This window comes from Tamandua tetradactyla, chromosome 18 (genome assembly GCF_023851605.1).
Source record: "Tamandua tetradactyla isolate mTamTet1 chromosome 18, mTamTet1.pri, whole genome shotgun sequence".
NCBI lineage: Eukaryota > Metazoa > Chordata > Mammalia > Pilosa > Myrmecophagidae > Tamandua > Tamandua tetradactyla.
Window position 1 is genome coordinate 23,856,270 of NC_135344.1, and position 21,388 is coordinate 23,877,657.

Here is a 21,388-nt window from a genome sequence, read left to right on the forward strand (position 1 = left end):
CTGCTCTCATTGCCTCTGAAGATGCCTGAAACCTGGATTGTCTCTATGGCATGAAAGAGAAGAGTCAGGGGCCCCTGGGAGCTGGGGGAGAAGAGTCGTCTAACGTGGATTGGCTCTTGAGGTCACAGGAGGCTCGTCCCCATTGATTTGCGGGAAGCAGATAGTTTTCTCCTTAACGTCTGCAGCTGAAACAGAAGTCGGGGACAGAGAGAGCAGACCAGGGAATGTTGGCAAGGAGACACCACTGCATAGGCCATCCAAGATCCATCTGTTGTTTTGAGCCCCAGAGCTGGAATTCCCAAAGGACTGCCCTCCTTTTATCTGCAGATGGAGAGCCCCTTTAGGGCAACAGTGCCCGCAGTCGAGGTGAAGGAGGAGAGCAGCAGTTTCCCATGATGTATAAGCTGTCTGCAGGTTTAACCTTCAGAAGAGCGTGGGTCCAATGTATGGGGCAGGATGAGGTGAGGTAGAGGCAGGGCCATGTGTTCAGGGTGTTCAGTGTTGGACAGTGCTAAGGGCAGGGCTGTCCTTATGTGACAACCTCTGAAATCCTCAGGTGGGGGGCTCCGCTTCTCTGGGATGCCACTCCACAGTTGGTCCCTTGTTCTTTGCCTGCCCATAGGATTCTTCCCTTCTGCCTTCAAACAGGCTCTCTAGCTCCCTGTGGACAGATAAATACACACACGCGCGCACACACACACACACACACATTACACCCCTCTTGCTTTTTCTAGCCACCTTCTGGAGTTTTCTCATCTTCTACTGACAACCTGGTTGAATCCATGGCACCTTGGCAGTAACCCAGCTCCCACCACTGCACCCTGCTGCGACCTTCCTGATGCCACTGATGACTCTTTCTGGGCGGATCTGGTCTCTTGTGGGCCCATCCTCTTCCTGCTCTGTGACATCCGAGCCTCTTGGCCATCCCTGGTCTCAGGCGTCTTTCCATCTCCTTCTCCCTCCCACTTCTGCAGAAGGCTACTTTTAGTATCTGCTTCTCCAGGCCTGGGTGGCTGCCAGGGAAGAAAAGCCAGGGTTTGGTTTCCATGGTGGCAGCCCAGGCTGTTGCTTAAACTGAGGCCTCAGGGAGGGCCGGGCAGTGGGCGGTAAGGGAGAGAGCAGACGGGGGCTACAGAATAGCATGGTCACTTCCTAGGCCTGCTGGGACAAAGTACCACACACCTGGCGGCTTAAAGTAATAGCTGTTTGTCTTCTCACAGTTCTAAAGGCTTGAGGTCCGAATCAAGGTTTGGGCAGGTACATCTCCCTCCAGTGGCTCTAGGGAAGAATCCGTTCTTGCCTCAGGTGGTAGCCGGCAACCTGGTGTTCTTTGGCTTGTGGCTGCACCACTCTGGGCTCTACCTCCCTCTCCACATGGGCTTCTCCCTGGGCCTCCACCCCTGTAGCTCTTGCAGGCTTACTGGGCTAAGGACCCACCCTACTCCAGTGTGACCCCATCGTAACTGACCACATGTGCAAAGACCTATTTTCCAAATAAGGTCTTACTCTGAGGTCCTGGGGGTTAGGACTTCGACATATCCTTTTGAGGCCACAATTTGCCCCATTACCACCTGTGAGCCAAGGAAAGGAGCTGGGATTTGTTCTAAGTGTGGTGAGACCAGCTGAGCCGCTCTGAGGCTGTGACTGGACTCCCTCTCAGGGTGCCTATGGGAGATCCCACTGCACAGACAAGGGGGGGGCAGGGGTAGCCTTTGGGGGCTGTGACAAGAGGCCTGGTGAGGGGTGGCGGTGGCTGGACTGGGCTGCTGTGGTCTTTGTGGAGCTTGGATGCTGATGGGCCCTGTCCAGGAGAAGACGTCATCCTGTGACAGCCTCAAACTACAGCTTCTCTAGAAAATGCAGGTCTCATCATCTTATACTGTCCCCACCCCACAGAGCTTACCAACCTGTATAGAAGCATTTTCCAAAGTCGTTACGTGAAAACAAGATTTCCATTTTCAAATAATGGGAAACACTGGGTTGAATAAGTTTAGGAGGTTTCTCTTTAAGCCTGAGTCTTTTTAGGGTCTTTAAAGAACTGATATGGGGTGCACGGGTGGTTCAGTGGTTAGAATGCTTGTCTTTCATGCGGGAGACTTGGGTTCAATTCCCAGACCATGCACCCAAAAAGAAAAAAAAAAGAGCTGATATGTATTTTGAATGTCTGAGGAGGGTAGGAAGACATATAGCAATTCTCCTGAGATTTACACCACAGAACTATGTATTTTTTCAAAGCCTCTTGTGGGATGATTGCTCTCTAGAACATATTTTAGGAAATCCTAAAGCACAGGGAAAATGACATAGCACAGCTTACAAAGCCCTTCCTGACTGTCCTCAGCACGCCACCTCTCACTCAGAATGCACCGCTTGACTTCTGTGCTTCTGAGCCTTTGCTCATGCTGTTCCCAGTGCCAGGTAAGCCTGTAAGCCATCCTTCCTCCATGGAACCTTCTGGGTTTCCGCAGCACTTTGTCATGGCACATTGTAATTATTTTTTTAAAAAAGTGTTTCTCTCTGCTAGTAAATGGCCAGATTCTAGAAAAGAGCTCTGTATTAATAATCCTTTATTAACCCACCATGGTGTCTGGCCTGTGAATAAAGAAATGAATGAACAAACATGAAGAAATGAAGGGTATTGAGGAAATTCAGGAATTACCAGATAAACACCCTTAGCATATAGATAATACTCTGTTCCACTTCTGTATGAATCTTGACCAGGCTTTATTTTACTTTCACTCTCACCAAACTCTTGGTTTATTTCAGTTCCTCATCCCAGTCCTCAGTCTGAATTCCTTGTCCTTAGAGCTGTTCCCTATAAGTCACAATTTTCTTTGAAAGGATGTCAAACTAAAGCTCTGTTACAAACAGCTTCTGGCTTGCTTCCAAAAGGGTTACCAAAATGTGAGGGAAACTTCTTTATAGGTTTTTGTCTCACCTCATTTTCCAAGAAAACCTTGGTTTCTTCAGCACAGCCAGAGTTGGAAGTTTCCACAACTTCACACATCCCCTTCCCTATACCCAGGTGTTTTTGGAAGCCATAAGTTGCATAGGGAAGCACTGAACAAATAAGCTCAGAGGGAGAAGCCAGCCGTGCTGTCAGCATTCCTCAGAGAGCCCAGGCCATCCGTCACCAGCACAAGGGCAGAGAGGAGTAATTTTTAAGCGAGATATCAGCCTGGCACAGCTCTCCACACACAGAGGGTATTAAAACTAAATCTCTGTTGAGTGAGGGCAGGAGTGTGGAAATAGCTAGCTTTCCAGCGCCTCCCCAAGTGGAATATTACAGTGTGATTCTTTTAATTTTATGATAGTGACATACATATACATAATGCAAAATTTGCCATTTTAACCATTTAAGTGTACAATCCACAGTGTGATTTTATTATATTGTTAGATACGATTTAAATATAAAAACATTTCCAAAGTCAGATGGGGCTGCTTAGAGGTGTCCACCACTTGGAGTAGTCTCTCTCCTCGCTCCTCCACATGGGGCCGTTGGACCAGCTACACGGCCTTACCTCAGAGCTCTCAGAAATGCAGAACCTTGGACCCCACCCAGACCTAACCAAATCCAAATCAGCATTATAAGACCCTGGGTACTTTGCACGCACCAGTTCCATCCACAGGGAGGGATCTTTGAGAACTGGATGACGTTCAGTAAAATTCCAGAGTCTCTCTATGGAAACATGTGGAGAAGTTCCCAGACCGGAGGTTCATGGTTCTATCAGATCTATTTGGAGGGAGGTCCTGAAACTCCACATCTATGGTTTCCTCTAGTCCTTAGGGCGGTGGGTGGGACTGTGGGTGACAGGGAGGGTCCCCAAAAAGAGTCTGTGATTCCCATTGCTTAAGAAATGGGCACTTGGTATAACTGGACTCATGACCTTTAAGTAAATCTGGGGTTAATTGAGCTAGGAACACATGGGATGCTGCTCTTTTTGCTTCCTGGGCAATCAATGGTTGCAAGTTTGAGAGAACAACAGAGCAGAGCAGAACGTAGAAATCCAGCATGGCTGAGACCAAGCTGAGAGTCCAAATGAGATCAGAAATATGATGTGGAGAGCCCCTGGGCTGAGATGAGGTCGGTGTCAGGACAGGGTTGGTATCCCTGAACTTGTTCCCAGAACATTCATCAGCAAACCTCCCCTGGCCAGAAATGCAGGGTACAAAGCAGTACCCTGGGAGAGTTCACGATCTGTGGAGACACGTACCTCCTAATTCCGAGAAGTCGAACTGGTCCCAATGAAGATATAGAGAAGAGGTTGGAAGGGTTTCTACTAATGAGGTGGAGAGGGCAAGGGAGTCTTCCACAGAGATGGCCCTGGAGCTGGAGACTGAGATAAGGTCTCCTGGACTGTGCAAAACTGCCCTTGTTCCTGGACCTCCCTGTACCTACATGTCATCTTCCATAGGAAAAACCAGCTCGAATCCTGGCCACTTGACTGTGGCTTTCAGTCAGGACTCCAAAGGAGGTGTGGAGAAAGAGGGGCCTGGTTCCTGGGACAAGGTCCAGCTCTCGGGGACTATTTGGGAGGATGGGCGCTGCTGGGTGGCCCAGAAGTCATGCTCCTTGGACCAAACTCATCCTTTCCCTTACTGAGGGTGAAAGCACCATATAGGACCTTATGCTCAGCCAGGGCAATACTCCAGGGGGAGCAAACATTCTGGGAGGTCGTGCTGTTAATGAGTTATTTTTCTCAGCAGAGATATGTGTCCAAGTGTATAAAAGCCTCACAGAAGTCCCAAAACAAATGACTGTGGGTTGTTTCCAGCATGCTTCATTGGAGAGGCGGAGGGCCTACGATACTCCTCATTTGTCTGAGGAGATCCGGCAGGTTGAAGCTCTGTGCGTATCTGACCCACGGGCCCTGGGCAGCCTTATGCCCTCCAGGGAGTGCACAGGCTTGGAGGAAATGCAGACAGCTGACATTTCAGCCTCTCTCTTGTCTCCTGGAGGATAGAGATGTAGAAATGGCACAGTGAGCATCAGAATTTTTTCTATTCTGCTAGGTTCAACTCTGGTATATGCTCGTCTTTTTCTTCAACAAGCAAGCTGGGCTTTTAGAAATTAGTTGTTTTCCACAAGGAAATGAACCGAGGGTCCCCAGGGCCCAGCTGCTCCTTGGCAGGGAGGAAGAGGGGACATGCTGGATTTCTAACAGGCATGTCAGGGTAAAGCTGAGTGCTGGTGCTTGAGAGATGAAAGAAGCCTTTCATGCCCTTGCTAGCTTCACTGCCAGCTTAGATTGTGCAGGGAAAAGAGCATGATCCAAATTTCCATTCATTCCGGGGTTGCTCACACTTCACGTGGCTTCCACCAGCAAATGAAGGCCAAGTTTCTGGAGCCCTCTTAGCTACTGGTGCCAGTACAGCAGACATCCGTTTGCCAGTTCGTGCTTGGCCTTATTAATCACAAATGGCCAGAATATGTTCTCACCCAGCAGGGCCAGTTTCATGGCTATGCAGCCTGTGCTACTACACAGGACCCCGTGCTTAGAAGGGCCCCAGGCTTGGTGTGACACTCTGCTGTCACCATCTTGAAATTCTTAATAAGTTTTGAACAAGGGGCCCATATCTTCATTTTGCGCTGTGCCCCACAGATTACGTGCCTGGTCCTTTATGCCTGACCTTCCCCTTCTGGCAAATCACTGACCCTTCAGTCTCAGCTAAACATCCCTTCCACAGGAAGCTCCTGGCGGTCACACCAATCATAATACTGATAGTTAAAACAATAATGTGGCCAACATTAATTGAATCTTTACTTCATGTCATGTACCAATCTCGGTGGTTTAGAGGTTTAGATGGATATTCTCAGTAGTGATCTTCTGCTGTCTTCATGGCATGCAAATATCTTGATTGGTTTACTTGGGGAGTTGTTTTCTTTCACTGCCCCCCCCCCCCCCATGCCAGACCAGTGCATCTGCACAGCTACATCCTCCCTGACTGCTGGGAGCCCATGTTCACAAGTATCATCGTAACATCCCCAACCTGTGCCTATACCTGCCCTGAAATGAATCACCCCACTGAGTGCCCCACCCCATATCCTGCTCCCTGCTGGACAACCATCCCGCAAACACAAGGCCTTAGACTACTGAAAGAAATCAACTCCCAAAGTAAATCAATCAAGATATTTACATGCCAGGAAGACAGCAGAAGATCACAAGCATATCACAATGCAGACAGATGTAGCCCTGCCTAATGACCAAATTAAAACACCAGAGGAGACACAGATGTTGGAACTAATCAAAGATGTTCATACAACTCTACTTAATAAAATAAGTGGAATAGCAAATGACATAAAGGAGATTAAGAAGACAGTAGATGAGCATAAAGAGGAATTTGAAAGAATAAATAGAAAAATAGCAGATATCACAGAGATTAAAGACTGTTGATGAAACAAAAACATACTAGAGGCACACAACACTAGGCTTGAAGGGACAGAAGAAAGAATAAATGATATAGAGGACAAGATAATTGACTTCAAAGACTTAAAACAGCAAATGGCAAAAAAGATGGAAAAAACTAAATGGGACCTCAGGGAAATGATAGATAAAACAAAGCTTACAAATATAAGAATCATTGTGTCCCAGAAGAAGAAGAGTGGAGTAAAGGGCTAGGAAGAGTAGTTGAGGATATAATGGGGAAAAACTTCCCAACCCTCATAAAGGACATAAATATACAAGTTAAAGAAGTCTAATGAACTCCAAACAGAATAAATCCAAATAGGCCTCCCTCAAGGCACATACTAATCAGTCTGTCAAATGTTGAAGAGAAGCAGAAAAATCCTGAAAGTGGCAAGAGAGAAACAATCTACTACATACAAGGAAAATCTAATAAGACTGAGTTCAGACTACTCAACTAGCACCCTGGAGGTGAGAAGGCAGTGGTATGATATATTCAAGATCCTGAAAGAGAAAGATTTCCAGCCAAGAATTCTGTACCCAGCCAAATTGTCCTTCAAAATTGAGGGAGAGATTAAAATTTTCACAGACAAACAAGTCCTGAAAGAATCTGTCAACAAGAGACTGGCCCTATGAGAAATACTAAAAGGGGTTCTGCTGGCTGAAACAAAAAAGACAGGAGAGGGAGGTCTGGAGGAGGGCACAGAATTGAGGAGTACCACTAAGGGTAATTTAAAGAATATAAAGAGAAAGAGGGAAAAGAATATATAGATCTGATAAATTAAAAAGAAAAAAGATGATGGGATCAAGAAGCACCTTTTCAGTAATAATTTGAATGTTAACAGACTAAACTTACCAATTAAAAGATACTGATTGGCAGAATAGATTAAGAAACATAATCCAGCTATATGCTGCTTAAGAGAGACTCAACTTAGATACAAGGATACAAATAGATTGAAAGTGAAAGAATGGAAAAAGATTTTCCACCCAAGTTGTAAACAAAAGAAAGCAGGAGAAGCTATACTAATATCGGACAAAATAGCCTTTAAATGTAAAGACATCTGTGGTAGTTAGATTCAGTTGTCAACTTGACCAGGTGAAGGCACCTAATTCTGTTGCTGTGGATATGAACCAATGGTACGGGAACCTCATCTGTTGCTGATTACATCTGCAGTCGGCTAGGAGGCGTGCCTGCTGCAATGAATGATGTTTGACTTAATTGGCTGGTGCTTAAGTGAGAGAGCACAATGTAGCACAGCCCAAGCAGCTTGGCATACCTCATCTCAGCACTTGCAGCTCAGCCCAGGCCTTTGGAGATGCAGAAAGGAATCACCCTGGGGAAAGTTGTTGGAACCCAGAGGCCTGGAGAGAAGGCCAGCAGAGATTACCCTGAGCCTTTCCACATAAGAAAGAACCTCAGATAGAAGTTAGCTGCCTTTCCTCTGAAGAACTAATGGAATAAATCCCCTTTTATTAAAAGCCAATCCATCTCTGGTGTGTTGCATTCTGGCAGCTAGCAAACTAGAACAACATCATAAGAGACAAAGAAGGACACTATATACTAATTAAAGGGTCAATTCACCAAGAAGATATAACAATCATAAATGTTTATGCTCCCAGTCAAGGCTCCAAAGTACATGAGACAAACATTGGCAAAACTGAAGGGGTGCAATAGATGTTTCAACAGTAATAGGAGGAGACTTCAATACACCACTCTCCTCTATAGACAGAACAACTAGACAGAAGATCGACAAGGAAACAGAGAAGTTAAATAACTTGATAAATGAATTAGACCTAACAGACATATATAGTTCATTGCACTCCAAAGTACAAGTTTATACATTCTTCTCTAGTGCTCATGGAACATTCTCCAGGATAGATAATTTGCTGGGGCATAGAACAGGTCTTTATAAATTTAAAAATACTGAAATTATTCAAAGCAATTTCTCTGATCACAACGTGATGAAGCTGGATCTCAATAACCACCAAAGAATGAGAACATTCACAAATGTATGGAGATTAAATAACACACTCTTAAACAACCAGTGGGTCAAAGAAGAAATTGTTAGAGAAATCAATAGCTATCTGGAGAGGAATGAAAATGAGAATACAACTTATCAGAACTTATGGGATGTGGCAAAGGCTGTGCTGAGAGGGAAATTTATTGCCTTAAATGCCTATATTAAAAAACAAGAAAGAGCAAAAATCAAGGAGTTAACAGCAAACCTGGAGGAACTTGAGAAAGAATAGCAAACTAAACCAAAAGCAAATAGGAGAAGAGAAATAACAAAGATTAAAGCAGAGATAGATGAATGGGAGAACAAAAGAACAATAGAAAGAACCAATAAAATCAAAAGTTGTTTTTTTGAGAAAATCAATAAAATTGATGGGCCACTAGCAAGACTGACAGAAAAAATGAGAGAGAATGCCAATAAACAAAATCAGAAATGAGAAGGGGTGCATTACCACAGACCCTGAAGAAATAAAAGAAATCATAAGAGGATACTGTGAACAACTATATGCCAACAAACTAGACAACTTAGATGAAATGAGCAAATTCCTGGAGAAACACAAACAGGCTACACTAACTCAGGAAGAAATAGAAGATCTCAGCAAACCAATCACAAAGAGATTCAATCAGTCATCAAAAATCTTCCTACAAAGAAAAGCCCAGGGCCAGATAGCTTCACAGGGGAATTTTATCAGACATTCCAGAAAGAACTAACACCAGTCCTGCTTAAACTGTTCCAAAAAATTGAGGAAAAAGGAACACTACCAATTCATTTTATGAAGCTAATAGCATTTTAATACCAAAAAACTGGATAAAGATGCTATAAGAAAGGAAAACTACAGCCCAATCTCCATAATGAACATAGATTCAGAAATTCTCAATAAAATGTTAGCAAATCGAATCCAACAGCACATTAAAAGAATTATACACCATGACCAAGTGGGATTTATACCAGGAATGCAAGGATGGTTCAACACAAGAAAATCAATTAATGTAATACAACACATTGACAAATCAAGAGGGAAAAATATCATGATCATCTTGATTGATGCTGAAAAAAGCATTCAATAAAGTTCAGCATCCTTTTCTGATAAAAACACTCCAAAAGATAGAAAACAAAGGTAACTACCTCAAAACGATAAAAGGAATATATGAAAAACTGATAGCCAGCATTGTACTCAATGGAGAGAGACTGAAAGCCTTCCCCCTAAGATCAGTGTTCCAGTTTGCTAGCTGCCGGAATGCAATATACCAGAAACAGAATGGCTTTTAAAAAGGGGAATTTAATAAGTTGCTACTTTAAAGTTCTAAGGCCAAGAGAGTGTCCCAATTAAAGCAAGTCTATAGAAATGTCCAATCTAAGGCATCCAGGGAGAGATACTTTGGTTCAGGAAGGCTGATGAAGTTCAGGGTTTTTCTCTTTCAAGTGACAGGGCACATGGTGAATATGGTCAGGGTTTCTCTCCCAGCTGGAAGGGCACATGGTAAACATGGCATCATCTGCTAGCTTTCTCTCCTGGCTTCCTGTTTCATGAAGCTCCCCAGGAGGCGTTTTCCTTCTTCATCTCCAAAGGTAACTGGCTGGTGGACTCTCTGCTTCTTGTGACTATGTCATTCTCTGTTCTCTCAGAAACTCCATCTTTCTCCAAAATGTTTCCTCTTTTATAGGATTCCCATAAATTAATCAGGACCTACCCGAATGGGTGGAGACACATCTCCACCTAATCCAGTTTAAGAACCACTCTTGATTGAGTCACATCTCCAGGGAGATGATCTAATTATAGTCTCAAACATATGGTGCTGAATAGGGATTAGAAGACATGGCTGCCTTTACAAATGGGATTAGGATTAAAACATGGATTTTCTGGGGTATATACATTCTTTCAAACCAGCACAATCAGGTATAAGACAAGGATGCCCACTGTCACCACTATTATTCAACATTGTACTAGAAGTTCTAGCTAGAGCAATCAGGCAGGGCAAAGAAATAAAAGGCACCCAAATTGGAAAGGAAGAAGTAAAACTCTCATTATTTGCAGATGATATGATACTATACTTGGAATATCCTGAGAAATCTACATCAAAATTATTTGAGCTAATAAACAAATTCAGCATGGTGGCGGGATATAAAATTAATGTGCAAAAATCAGTAACATTACTCTGCACAAGGAATGACTTAGCTGAGGAGTCAGTTAAGGAAAAAATTCCATTCAAAATAGCAACTAAAAGAATCAGACACTTAGGAATGAACTTAACTAGGGACGTAAAATACTTGTGCACGGAAAACTACATAACATTGCTAAAAGAAATCAAAGGAGATCTAACTAGGTGGAAAGACATTCCCTGCTCATGGATAGGAAGGCTAAATATAGTTAAGATGTCAGTTCTACCCAGATTGATCTACAGATTCAAGACAGTACCAATCAAAATTCCAACCTACTTTGAAGATCTGGAAAAGCTAACTACAAAATTCATCTGGAAGGGAAAAGACCCCAAATAACTAAAAGCACCCTAAAAAAGAAGAACAAAGTGAGAAGATTAACACTCCCTGACTTTAAAACCTATTATAAATCCACAGTGATCAAAACAGCATGGTAATGGCACAAAGACAGAAGCATTGACCAATGGAATCTAATTGAGAGTGCAGAAATAGACCACCAAATCTATGGTCACCTGATTTTTGACAAGGCCCCCAAATCCTCTGAGCTGGGACAAAACAGTCTTTTCAATAATTGGGCATGGAAGAACTGGATATCAATAGCCACGAGAATGAAAGAGGACCTCTATCTTACACCCTACACAAAAATTAACTCAAAGTGGATCAAACATCTAAATATAAGAAATAGCACCATAAAGCTTCTAGAAGAAAATGTAGGGAAACATCTTCAAGACCTAGTAATAGGAGGTAGCTTCCCAAACTTTACACCCAAAGCACAAGCAACAAAAGAAAAAATAGATAAATGGGAACTCCTCAAAATCAAATGCTTCTGCACCTCAAAAGACTGACTGGAGGCAACCATCTCAATGGGAGGAAATATTTGGAAATCACATTTCAGACAAAGGTTTGATTTCCTGTATATACAAAGAAATCATACAACCCAACAACAAAAGAACAAACAATCCAATTATAAAATAGGCTAAAGATATGAATGGGCATTTTTCTGAAGAGCAAATACAGATGGCGCAAAAGCACATGAAGAGATGCTCATTTTCACTGGCTATAAAGGAAACGCAGATCAAGACTACAATGAGATACCACCTCATACCTATAAGAATGGCTGCTATTAAACAAACAGGAATCTATAAATGTTGGAGAGGATGTGGAGAAACTGGGACATTTATGCACTGCTGGTGGGAATGTATAATGGTGCAGCCACTATGGAAGATTGTTTGGCGGTTCCTTAGGAAACTAAATATTGAGTTGCCCTATGACCCAGCAATAACACTACTTGGTATAGTTCTACCCAGAAAAGTTGAAAGCAACGACTCAAGCAACATTTGCACACCGATGTTCATAGCAGCATTATTCACAATCACCAAAAGTTGGAAACAAACCAAATACCCATCAACAGACGAGTGGGTCAACAAATAGTGGCATATACATACAATGAAATATTATGCAGCAGTAAGACAAAATGAAGTCCTGAAGCACATGACAAGAGGGATGATCCTTGAGAACATAATGCTGAGTGAAATTAGTCAAACACAAAAGAACAGATACTGTATGATTCCACTTTTATGACCAGCATAAAGGTGGCTGAAGGATGCACTGATGGAGAAGTAGCTTGGTGAACGATGGTGTCTACTTATGAACTAAGGTTGTGCTGCTACAAAAAGGAACAAAGTCGTGAGGTATGCAATGATGTGAATTAACATGTAGGACATTTGGTGAGACAAAAAAAAGCCAGAAACAAAAGAACAACAATGGTATGGTCCGTTTAGAAAATGCTTATAAGAAAACAGGGGCCTAGGTTGTAAGCTTTTAGAGCAGACACTTTAAGCCCAGAGTAGTGATTATTATTTCTGGATTTTGAGAGGCTGTTTTATATATATAACCTGATATTTAGAGATAAGAACGAAGCCAAACAGTTCAGAACATAGGGGTAAGGAAGACAGTGTCTATATTTTAGAACCACACATACTCTTGGACACCAATGGAAGAAAGGTTCATTTGATCTGGAATTGAAATTTTCTGTAGTGCATAATCTAATTCAACCTGTCTGTATAGCTCATTTGAACAACTGAAACAGAGGGAGCACAGAATAAGATAGAGGTCCTTTAATCCTGTATAGATTATTGTAATGCCTAGAAACATCCTAGAGTATATTAAGCAGATAATAAAAAAGTATTGTCAAAGTCCCCTGAGGGAAGAGAGAAAGGCTATGGAACTATTAAATCTTACCATCAGGGAATCCCCTGATACTGTGTCAAATTTTAGGGACAACCAAATCAATAGGCCATGCCCTTGATCATGAGGCTTACTCTTGTGAAGCTTATGTAGGTAGCCAGAGAAGCTTAGACTACCTATGGACATGCCTAAGAGCTACTTCTGGAGGACCTCTTGTTGCTCAGATGTGGCCTCAGTCTCTCTAAACCCAACTCTGCAAGCGAAATCATTGCCCTCCCCGCTACATGGGACAAGACATCCAGGGGTGAATGTCTCCCTGGCGACATGGGAGGTGACTCCCAGGGATGAAACGAGACCTGGCACTATGAGATCAACAATTCCATCTTGACCAAAAGAGGGAAAAGAAGTGTAATGATAAAGTATCAGTGGCAGAGAGAGTTCAAAATGAGTTGAGAGGCTACTCTGGGGGTTGCTGTTATGCAAGCTTCAGTTAGACCTTGCTACCTATCATAACCTGCCAACCCCCAATCAGGACCATTCCAGCCAACCCTAAAGAACACCTAGGGCAATAGATAAGATTCCACAAGGGTTCCAGGCACTAGAGTAACTTTCCAGAAACCTACATCCTTCAGATGGGTCCCTGGTCCAGATAAGTCCTGAAACCTAGCCCAGCCTCTCCAGTACATCAGATAGTCCCATCTCCCTACCCCATATTAAGGACAGACCCTTCCAATATCAAAAATTTAGAATCACCATAGCCCAAACACCCCTAAAGAAAGATATGGAAAGATCAAAGGTGATGGTAGATTTATACTTAGAAGATAGGATTTAACAAATGAATGCTGAATCATTAAATTGATATCTCTTTTAGTCTCCAGTATTTTAGAGCAGCTAGAAGTAAAAACCTAAAATTGTGAGATTGTAACCCATGTCAAAGTCTGAAATATGTTCTACAACTAATTGTGGTGCTGTGCTTTGAAATTTATAGCTTTTTTTTGTATATATGTTATTTTCCAGAAAAAAGAAGGAAAAAAAGTCGATTGTGATGATAAAAAAATATTTAAGCCATCTAGCCTCCTATATTCTGGAGCAACTGGATGAAAAAATATGAGAGGATTGTCTAGAAGCCCATGACAAACTCTGGGCTCTGTTTTGTAACCACTTGTTGAAGAGTGCTTTGAAAACTATTGCTTTTCTATTTCTTTGCTTTGTATATATGTTATACTATACAATAAAAAAAGTTTAAAAAAAAAGCATATTAAAGAAGAATTAAAGCTAAGGTATATGTCTTAAAAAAAAAAAATAAAAGAACCTCTAGGTGAGGTAGGAGTGGCTTTGAGGCTATTAAGCGTTCTCCTGGATTTTTGGCAAGATGGCCCAGTACCAATCACTATGGAAAAGGAAAAGGCAAGAATGTGTAAACCCCGAGCCTTGGATAATCACAGGCCTTTGATCTGTACTGTACATGCCAACGGATCTTTGCCTTAATTCCACAGGTTTTCTGTTTTTTCTATAATTAATAGTTGTGTCACCCATTTGGCCATCCTTACCTAAAAATGGAATATTGCATGATTGGTGTCCTTGTTCACATTTTTCTTTTAAATCTGGCGAAGTGTCCTATTTACAAAAATTATGTTTCCTTCCACCCAAACTGACAGGTACAGAGGATTTAAAGGCAACTGTTCCATGACCTTCATCGAGCAGTTTAAAGCACTGCACCAGTGTAACAAGTACTGTAAAATGCTGGGGCTGAAATCCCTTCAAAACAACCAGAAACAGAAGAAGCCCAGTGCTGGGAAGAGTCAAGTTCAGCCCAGCTCCACGACAGCCAAGAAAACAGCTTCTGGGATCCCAGCAGAAAAGAAAAACCTAACATCTCCTATTAATTAATGACTACGAGCCAGTGCACACAGGGCTTGTGAGTGAAAATATGCAAACACACAACAGCCAGCGGTGAGAGGTGTGTCGGTCTGGCTGTGCTCAAGATGCTTCTAAATCCTTCACCTGTTGTCTTGGCTGAAATGATTTCAGAACAGAATCTGCGACCAGACTTCTTGAGAGACTGAACCAACTGCCAGTCTCAAAGACAGTTCACTCTTTGTACACACTTTTAGCATTACTACCAAACTCACTTATGTGTATATTTGTGTATTTGCACATGGCTGTATTGTCTGCCACAGCCCCAATCCCCCCCACCCTCCCACTCCTAACCCGGGATTTCTAGGCAACATTCAGCTGCTGTGCAAACAGGAAACACGAATTCCTTCACTGGGCTGCGTTGTTGAGTGTGGCATTGCTGCTGGAGATGTTTCCAACCATTAAGGCCATATCCCATGATTATTCACACATTCAGTGATAATTTGCCTTTTCATTAAATTCCTATTTAAACAAACACCCTAAGATGTGTGTATCGTCAAAGACAGTTTTTCTGTAGAATGCGTGCCATGTTTCGGGTTCTTCAGGATTTGGTAATTTATTTTTTTCAAAGTTTACTGGAGAACAAAATATTTACATCTGCGTTTGCCCGCCAGTCTTACATCACAGTTTTAACTAGTTAGGTCAATCACTTCCTACTTTATTCCCTAACCCAGGACTGACCCAGGCTGGGCTCAGCAGCGCCCAGCCCCACCCACCCGCATTGTGTCTCCTTACCCGCGGGGCCTCCTCCCTTCCGGGTTAGGGCGGGTCCAGCTGGGGGGCGGAGGGCAGCGGCCGTTTTCACTGGGCGAGGGGAAGCGGTGTAGGTCAACTCAGGGGCAGCCGTAGGCACCCCAAACTGGGTGCGGATGTCTGTGTCTCACTGCCCTGCTGGTTTTTAAGGCTGATTCAGCCACTCCCTGACCGTGTGCAGGAGAATGGTTGGGCCGCCTGTGAGCAGCGACTCCACGCCATCGCACTCGGCTGTGCGCACAGATCACCCGAGGAACTTGTGGAAATGCAGGTTCCGAGGTCCAAAGCTGGGCTGGGGCCTGAGATTCTGCATTTCTAACACTTTCCCGGGGGATGTTGCAGACCTGTGAGTGGCAAGTCTACGAGGCTCCTGAAACGCTGGAGGGAGTGAATAAAACTCCCTGGGTTCAAATAACATTCTCCAGGGGACGAATCCAGCAACTTCTCAACTCTGACGTGTGGGGCAGGTGCTGGCCACTGGGGGGCGTCATCACTGCAGGTGATGCCAGGAGACAGCTTCTGTGGGCAGCCGTCTCTCAAAAACCCCTTTACTCTGCTGCTTTAAAAGCCTGTTCTCTTCAGGCACGTGGTTTTGATTAAAAAGAAAAAAGGAAACCAAGGCAGGATTTTGTTTTTGAAAAGGGATTTGATGGAGAAAATACTCCAGCTGGTCACTTTTCATCTTTTTCAGAAACTCCGCCATCAACAGCCTTTCTTCGGAAGGGCCCTGACTTACAGATTTTAAAATGCTCATTCCCTGTATCCTCCTTCCCCACAGAGACCCTACAGGTGCATTTAGCAGTGGAGTTCTAGAAAGTTCTCCAAGAGCAAAGGCACAGGCATAGAATTACTGTGCATATATAATGCTTAGTTATTTACGTATTGTTTATATAGATATAAACACACAGATACGTAGGAGGTGTGTGTGCATATGTGTGTTTCAGTGGGTGAACCAGGGCGCTCTTGACAGACCAGGGAACTTTCTTGGATAATAATTTATAATTTAGAGAACAATATCAACAAAAATTTTTGATATATTTGAAATACAGTATCTGGACTGTAGAAAGGTATACAGGGAAAGGTTGAAGCCGTCCTGTAGCCCTCTTCCCTTCTCGCTGGCTTTGAATCTTGACATGGAGAGACAGCTGGAGGGAAAGGAGTCTGTTCGCAGCTTTTGTGTTCTGTCATCAGCCCCTAAGACAGCGTGGCTGGGTGGAGCTGCCCCTTCCCCCTTTCACAGAAGCTTAGTTTTTTTTAAAAAAGTGCTCTTATTCTTAATTGTCATTTGATTTCATCTGGTTAATAACAATTGAAGGACCAGGGACAGAAAGGGCACTCACAGTGGGATCTGTCCTGGTCAGGACTCCTTGGGATGACCTTCTGTATGACTGTTTTGCCAACTGTCCAGCCGTGCAAAGCCTGACCTTCTGTTCTGAGATAAACTGCTGTTTGCTTTGTCCAGTCCAGTAACTGGGGGAGCATGCAGTGGCTCCTTCACAGCAAAGATGCTGTTCTGGGGTCTCAGAAATGCCTACACTTACTGCCATTGTTTTAGCTCAGCTTGCAGCACGCCCAGTTTCTATAAATTTTCTCATTTGTCCCTGTAAGTGTGCAGTGTCAGTTGCTCTGTAAACGCAGTGAAAGTTCAGCATCGGTACTGAGTTAGGACAGCCCGCAGGCTCAGCTGGGAATTTGGTACCTTCCCAAAGCCTGGGTGGTCAGTTTCAGAAAAGGCTTGACAGTGGAGCTCTGTGATGGGCAGATCATGAAAATAAATTAATGTTTCATTAAAGTGGGCCCGTGTTTTCCACTGCAGGTGTTTCACTAATGAGAATGGCAGAGAAATGATGGCTTCTTGCCAAGGGGCATCATGTTCTAGAGAGGTCTTTGGCAGAGAAATGATGGCTTCTTGCCAAGGGGCATCATGTTCTAGAGAGGTCTCGTCTGGGCTGTGTGGATGGCAAGCTTAGGTTACCATTTTATGCTATCTTTATGGTACCAGCACCTACGCAGCCACACTTATAAGTCCCATAATACAAAAGGTTTCAATAGATTCTTATTAATAGAATGCCAAAAGAAGCAAAAGTTATTTTCTAATTATTAAGTGCTTTCTTTTCTAAATATCCATACTGTTTTCTTGCATGCATTCAACTGGATGCAGACGGGAGGAGCCTGCCAGCTCCCTGGTTCAGGTTTGTTTTCCTTGTGTACCCTCTGCTCCTTGGGATCACGTGCACAAAAGACAACAGGCTGGCATTTCTCCCCCATTTAGATCTGCATATGCCACTTGGGCTTGAATTGTTGAAAACCATCAAAGAGGCACAAGCACAAAAACCTCTTCTGACTTCCAGCATGAGGTTTATTTTCCACCTCTTAGCAGATCTGAAATCCTTTGAGAATCTGCTTGTTATAAAACTATTTTGTAAAGACTGAAAGGCAAGGTGGAAGCCAACTTCATCTGTACAATCACTGTGAGCACAGATGTCAGTTTTATGATGTAATGAGCAAATATTTACAAGGACTAATTATACCAATAGATCAAGGAGTTTTTTTTTTTTTTCCTTTCTTTCTTTTTTTGCATGGGCAGGCACTGGGAATTGAACCCTCGTCTCCTGCATGGAAGGCGAGAACTCTGCCTGCTGAGCCACAGTGACCGGGCCGATCAAGGAGTTTTTAAATTCTGTTTTTCATGAGAGACCAACATAATCCCAGATAGTGATAATCTGGGTTTTTGGGTTTTTTTCCCCCCAAATTCTCATGTTCTTGATCAGATGTGATTAAGAAAAGCCTGGTTGTCAACTTCCATTTTAGGGCCCAGAAAATTCAGAACCAACTCTATTGAGATGTGTCCACCTCCATACCCCTCTCCCTGCCCATCCCTTCCTCTTTCTTTCTCAACATCTGGAACGATAGCTTGCGCCTTCCCAGTGACAAACTGCCCACAGTACTTTCTTTGATGTCTCAGTCTTTTATTTCAACATCCACTTCCAGGCAGTTTACTCAGGTGAGAAGCCAGGTCAGAGGAAATAAAGATGGCACATGCCCTGGCCCACTTGGTGCCTCCCATTTCCTCCCCTGATGGTGTGAAACCTGGACCACAGAAACGTTCCCTGGTTCTCATGTAGCCCACCCAGACCTCCAGCCCTTGCCGTTCCCAAAGAAAGATCTTTGTTTCGGTGTCTCAGTTTCCTTTCCTATAGAGTAGAGAAATTGCTACTCTCCCAATAGCTGGAAAGGTTGTATTGTCTCTTGCAGACACAGCTGTGGCCAAATCCCAGCGTCCAGGGCTATGGCCACGCTGCCTTCTCCCTGTCCCAGCCTCCCAAGGTGAGACCACAGCATCCCAACTGAGCAAACTGTCCTTTATGCTCTCTGACTTGACGCCAATTTAAATTCATGTCATCACCTTGCAGCTCCTGTCTCCCTCCCCTGCCAAGTATCCCTTAGTTCATGCCATCTGCTTAACACTCTGTGCTTTACTTATTTCGTTTAGTGGTATCTCCCCTGTTAGAATGTAAGCTTTATGAGGAGGGAGATCTTAATCTATTTCATTTACTGATGTGTCCCTAACACCTAGAAATGCTTGGAACATAGAAGATACTTAATAAATACGTTGACTTAATCCCTGTTTTCTTCCCACCCCCTAAATGTGGTCCACATTTCACAGTAGATACTCTTCTTCTACAGTGATTTGGATTGTAACTGTTGACCAGTTTCTCTGTAGATTGAGGTTATGCCCATACATTTCATTCTTTTTGTTCACATCAGTGAATTTAAGGATGAGGATCAGGGTTGGCCCACTGTTTTTCCACCTTTTAAAAATGTAATTCCTCTGTCTTTTGCACTAACTCACCTGGCCTATCCTCAAACATCCTCAGCAGCTTCTTTCTCTGATTTGCCACACAACAGAATCAGCCTGCCCTCCAGCATCCTCGAAGCTGCCGTTCCAGCTCTTTCTGATTCCTTTTTCATGGAAAGCACACTGGGTAGAGTTCTTGCCCCCACATCCTGTCCTTTCCCTTCTTCCAAAAGCCTCTTCTGGTCTTCATTCTCCCCTGACCCTTTTTTCGGTGGCTCTATTAAATGACTGGCAAAACCCCAAACCTTACTCTTCTCTCCCTACTCAGGCATTTGATTCCAGAATTACTAGGGAGCTCAGAGCAGAAAAGAAAGAATAGGATTAGGGCAATGCTACCTCCTTGCACAATTCCAGGGGGTGTACATTGACAACTCCCAAATTACTATCTCTTGAACTCCAGACCCACCCATCCAATTCATCTGAAGAAATGCTCCACCTGAATTCCCAGTTGAAGTCTCAAGCCCAACCTGCCCAACACTGAATTCTGGACTTTCTCCCAACATCTGCTCCTCCTACCGTCTTTCTCGTCTCCAACAGTAACGACTCCATTCCTCCAGCGACACAAGCCAAACACCTGGCAGCCGTCCTCGCCTCTTGTCTTTCTTTCATACAATACATCTAATCCATCATCGAATTCTGTTCCTCATCCTTCAAAAAGTCTCCAGAATCACTCTGCCTCTACTGCCAGTATCACTCACTTGGAGTTTCAGATGGTCTCCTAACTTGTGTCCTTAAATCTGCTCTTAACTCCTCCTCAGGCTACCCCCAGCAGAGTGGCCAGGGCCATCCTGTGAAAGTTGATGTTGCAAGATGCCACTCGTTTCCTCAGAATCCTCCACAGCTTCCCATCTCCTTCAGAGCAAAGGACAACCTGCTGCCAAGGCCAGCCAGCCCTACACTAGCTCCTGGATGCCTTCCTCGCCTCATTGCTCTCCTTACTTGTCCTGCAGCTCCAATTCTCTCCATTCTCTGAGCTCTCCTGCCCCAGAGTCTTGGTCCTTTCTGTTCCATTGGTCTGGAATGTCCCTCTCCAGCTACCTGCCATCTTCTTTCTTTCTTTTTTTTTTTATTATTTATTTATTAAACATGCTAACATACAAGCATAAACATTCTTACCATATGATCATTCCATTCTACATACATAATCAGTAACTCACAATATTATCACGTAGTTGTATATTCATCATGATTATTTCTTAGAACATTTGCATCAATTCAGAAAAAGAAATAAAAAGAAAACAGAAAAAAATTCATATATATACCTTACCTCTTACCCCTCTCTTCATTGATCGCTAGCATTTCAATCTAAATTTATTTTAACATTTGTTCCCCCTATTTTATTTATTTATTTATTTATTTATTTTTAATACATGGGCAGGCACCGGGAGATGAACCTGGGTCTCCGGCATGGCAGGTGAGAGCTCTGCCACTGAGCCACTGTGGCCCACCCTGTTTATTTGTTTTTAATCCATATGTTTTACTTCTCTGTTGGTATGTAAAAGGAGCATCGGACACAAGGTTTTCACAATCACACAGTCACACTGAGAAAGCTATATCATTATACAATCATCTTCAAGAAACACGGCAACTGGAGCACAGCTCTGCATTTTCAGGCAGTTCCCTCCAGCCTCTCTGTTATGCCTTAACTAAAAAGGTGATACCTATTTAATGCGTAAGAATAACCTCCTTTCCCTTCTTCCAAAAGCCTCTTCTGGTCTTTTAGGATAACCTCTCGACTCTCCTTGGAGTCTCTCAGCCATTGACGCTTTATTTTGTCTCATTTCTCTCTTCTCCCTTTTGGTTGAGAAGGTTTTCTCAATCCCTCGATGCTGAGTCCCAGCTCATTCTAGGATTTCTGTCTCACGTTGCCAGGAAGGTCCACACTCCTGGGAGTCATGTCCCACATAGAGAGGGGGAGGGCAGTAAGTTTGCTTGTCCTGTTGCCATCTTCTTTAGATCTTTGCAAACAGTTCATTTTTTTCAGGGAGTCTTTCCTCAACCACCCTATTTAAAATTCAAGCCCTTTCTCCCCTTCTGTGCTTTATTCCTATAACCTTTGCCACAATGTGACACAATATACATTTTCTTCTTCTTCTTCT

General features: G+C 43.4%; 1 protein-coding gene and 1 long non-coding RNA gene across 4 annotated transcripts in view; one reads left to right on the forward strand and one right to left on the reverse strand.

Moving 5' to 3' along the window:
- The window catches only part of ALPK2 (alpha kinase 2), a 155,471-nt gene extending 140,217 nt beyond the window's left edge, over window positions 1–15,254 (forward strand). For all 3 annotated transcript variants that reach the window (XM_077135352.1, XM_077135353.1, XM_077135354.1), the window contains exon 13: window positions 14,419–15,254. In XM_077135352.1, the coding sequence (XP_076991467.1) occupies window positions 14,419–14,650 (232 nt within the window). In that variant the 3' untranslated portion in view covers window positions 14,651–15,254. The remainder of the gene's footprint in view (window positions 1–14,418) is intronic.
- Window positions 1–15,870, reverse strand: part of LOC143662021 (uncharacterized) — a 61,883-nt gene extending 46,013 nt beyond the window's left edge. Inside the window, exon 1 of the long non-coding RNA XR_013165094.1 lies at window positions 15,413–15,870. This is a non-coding gene — a long non-coding RNA (uncharacterized LOC143662021). The remainder of the gene's footprint in view (window positions 1–15,412) is intronic.
- Window positions 15,871–21,388: the final 5,518 nt, after the last annotated feature.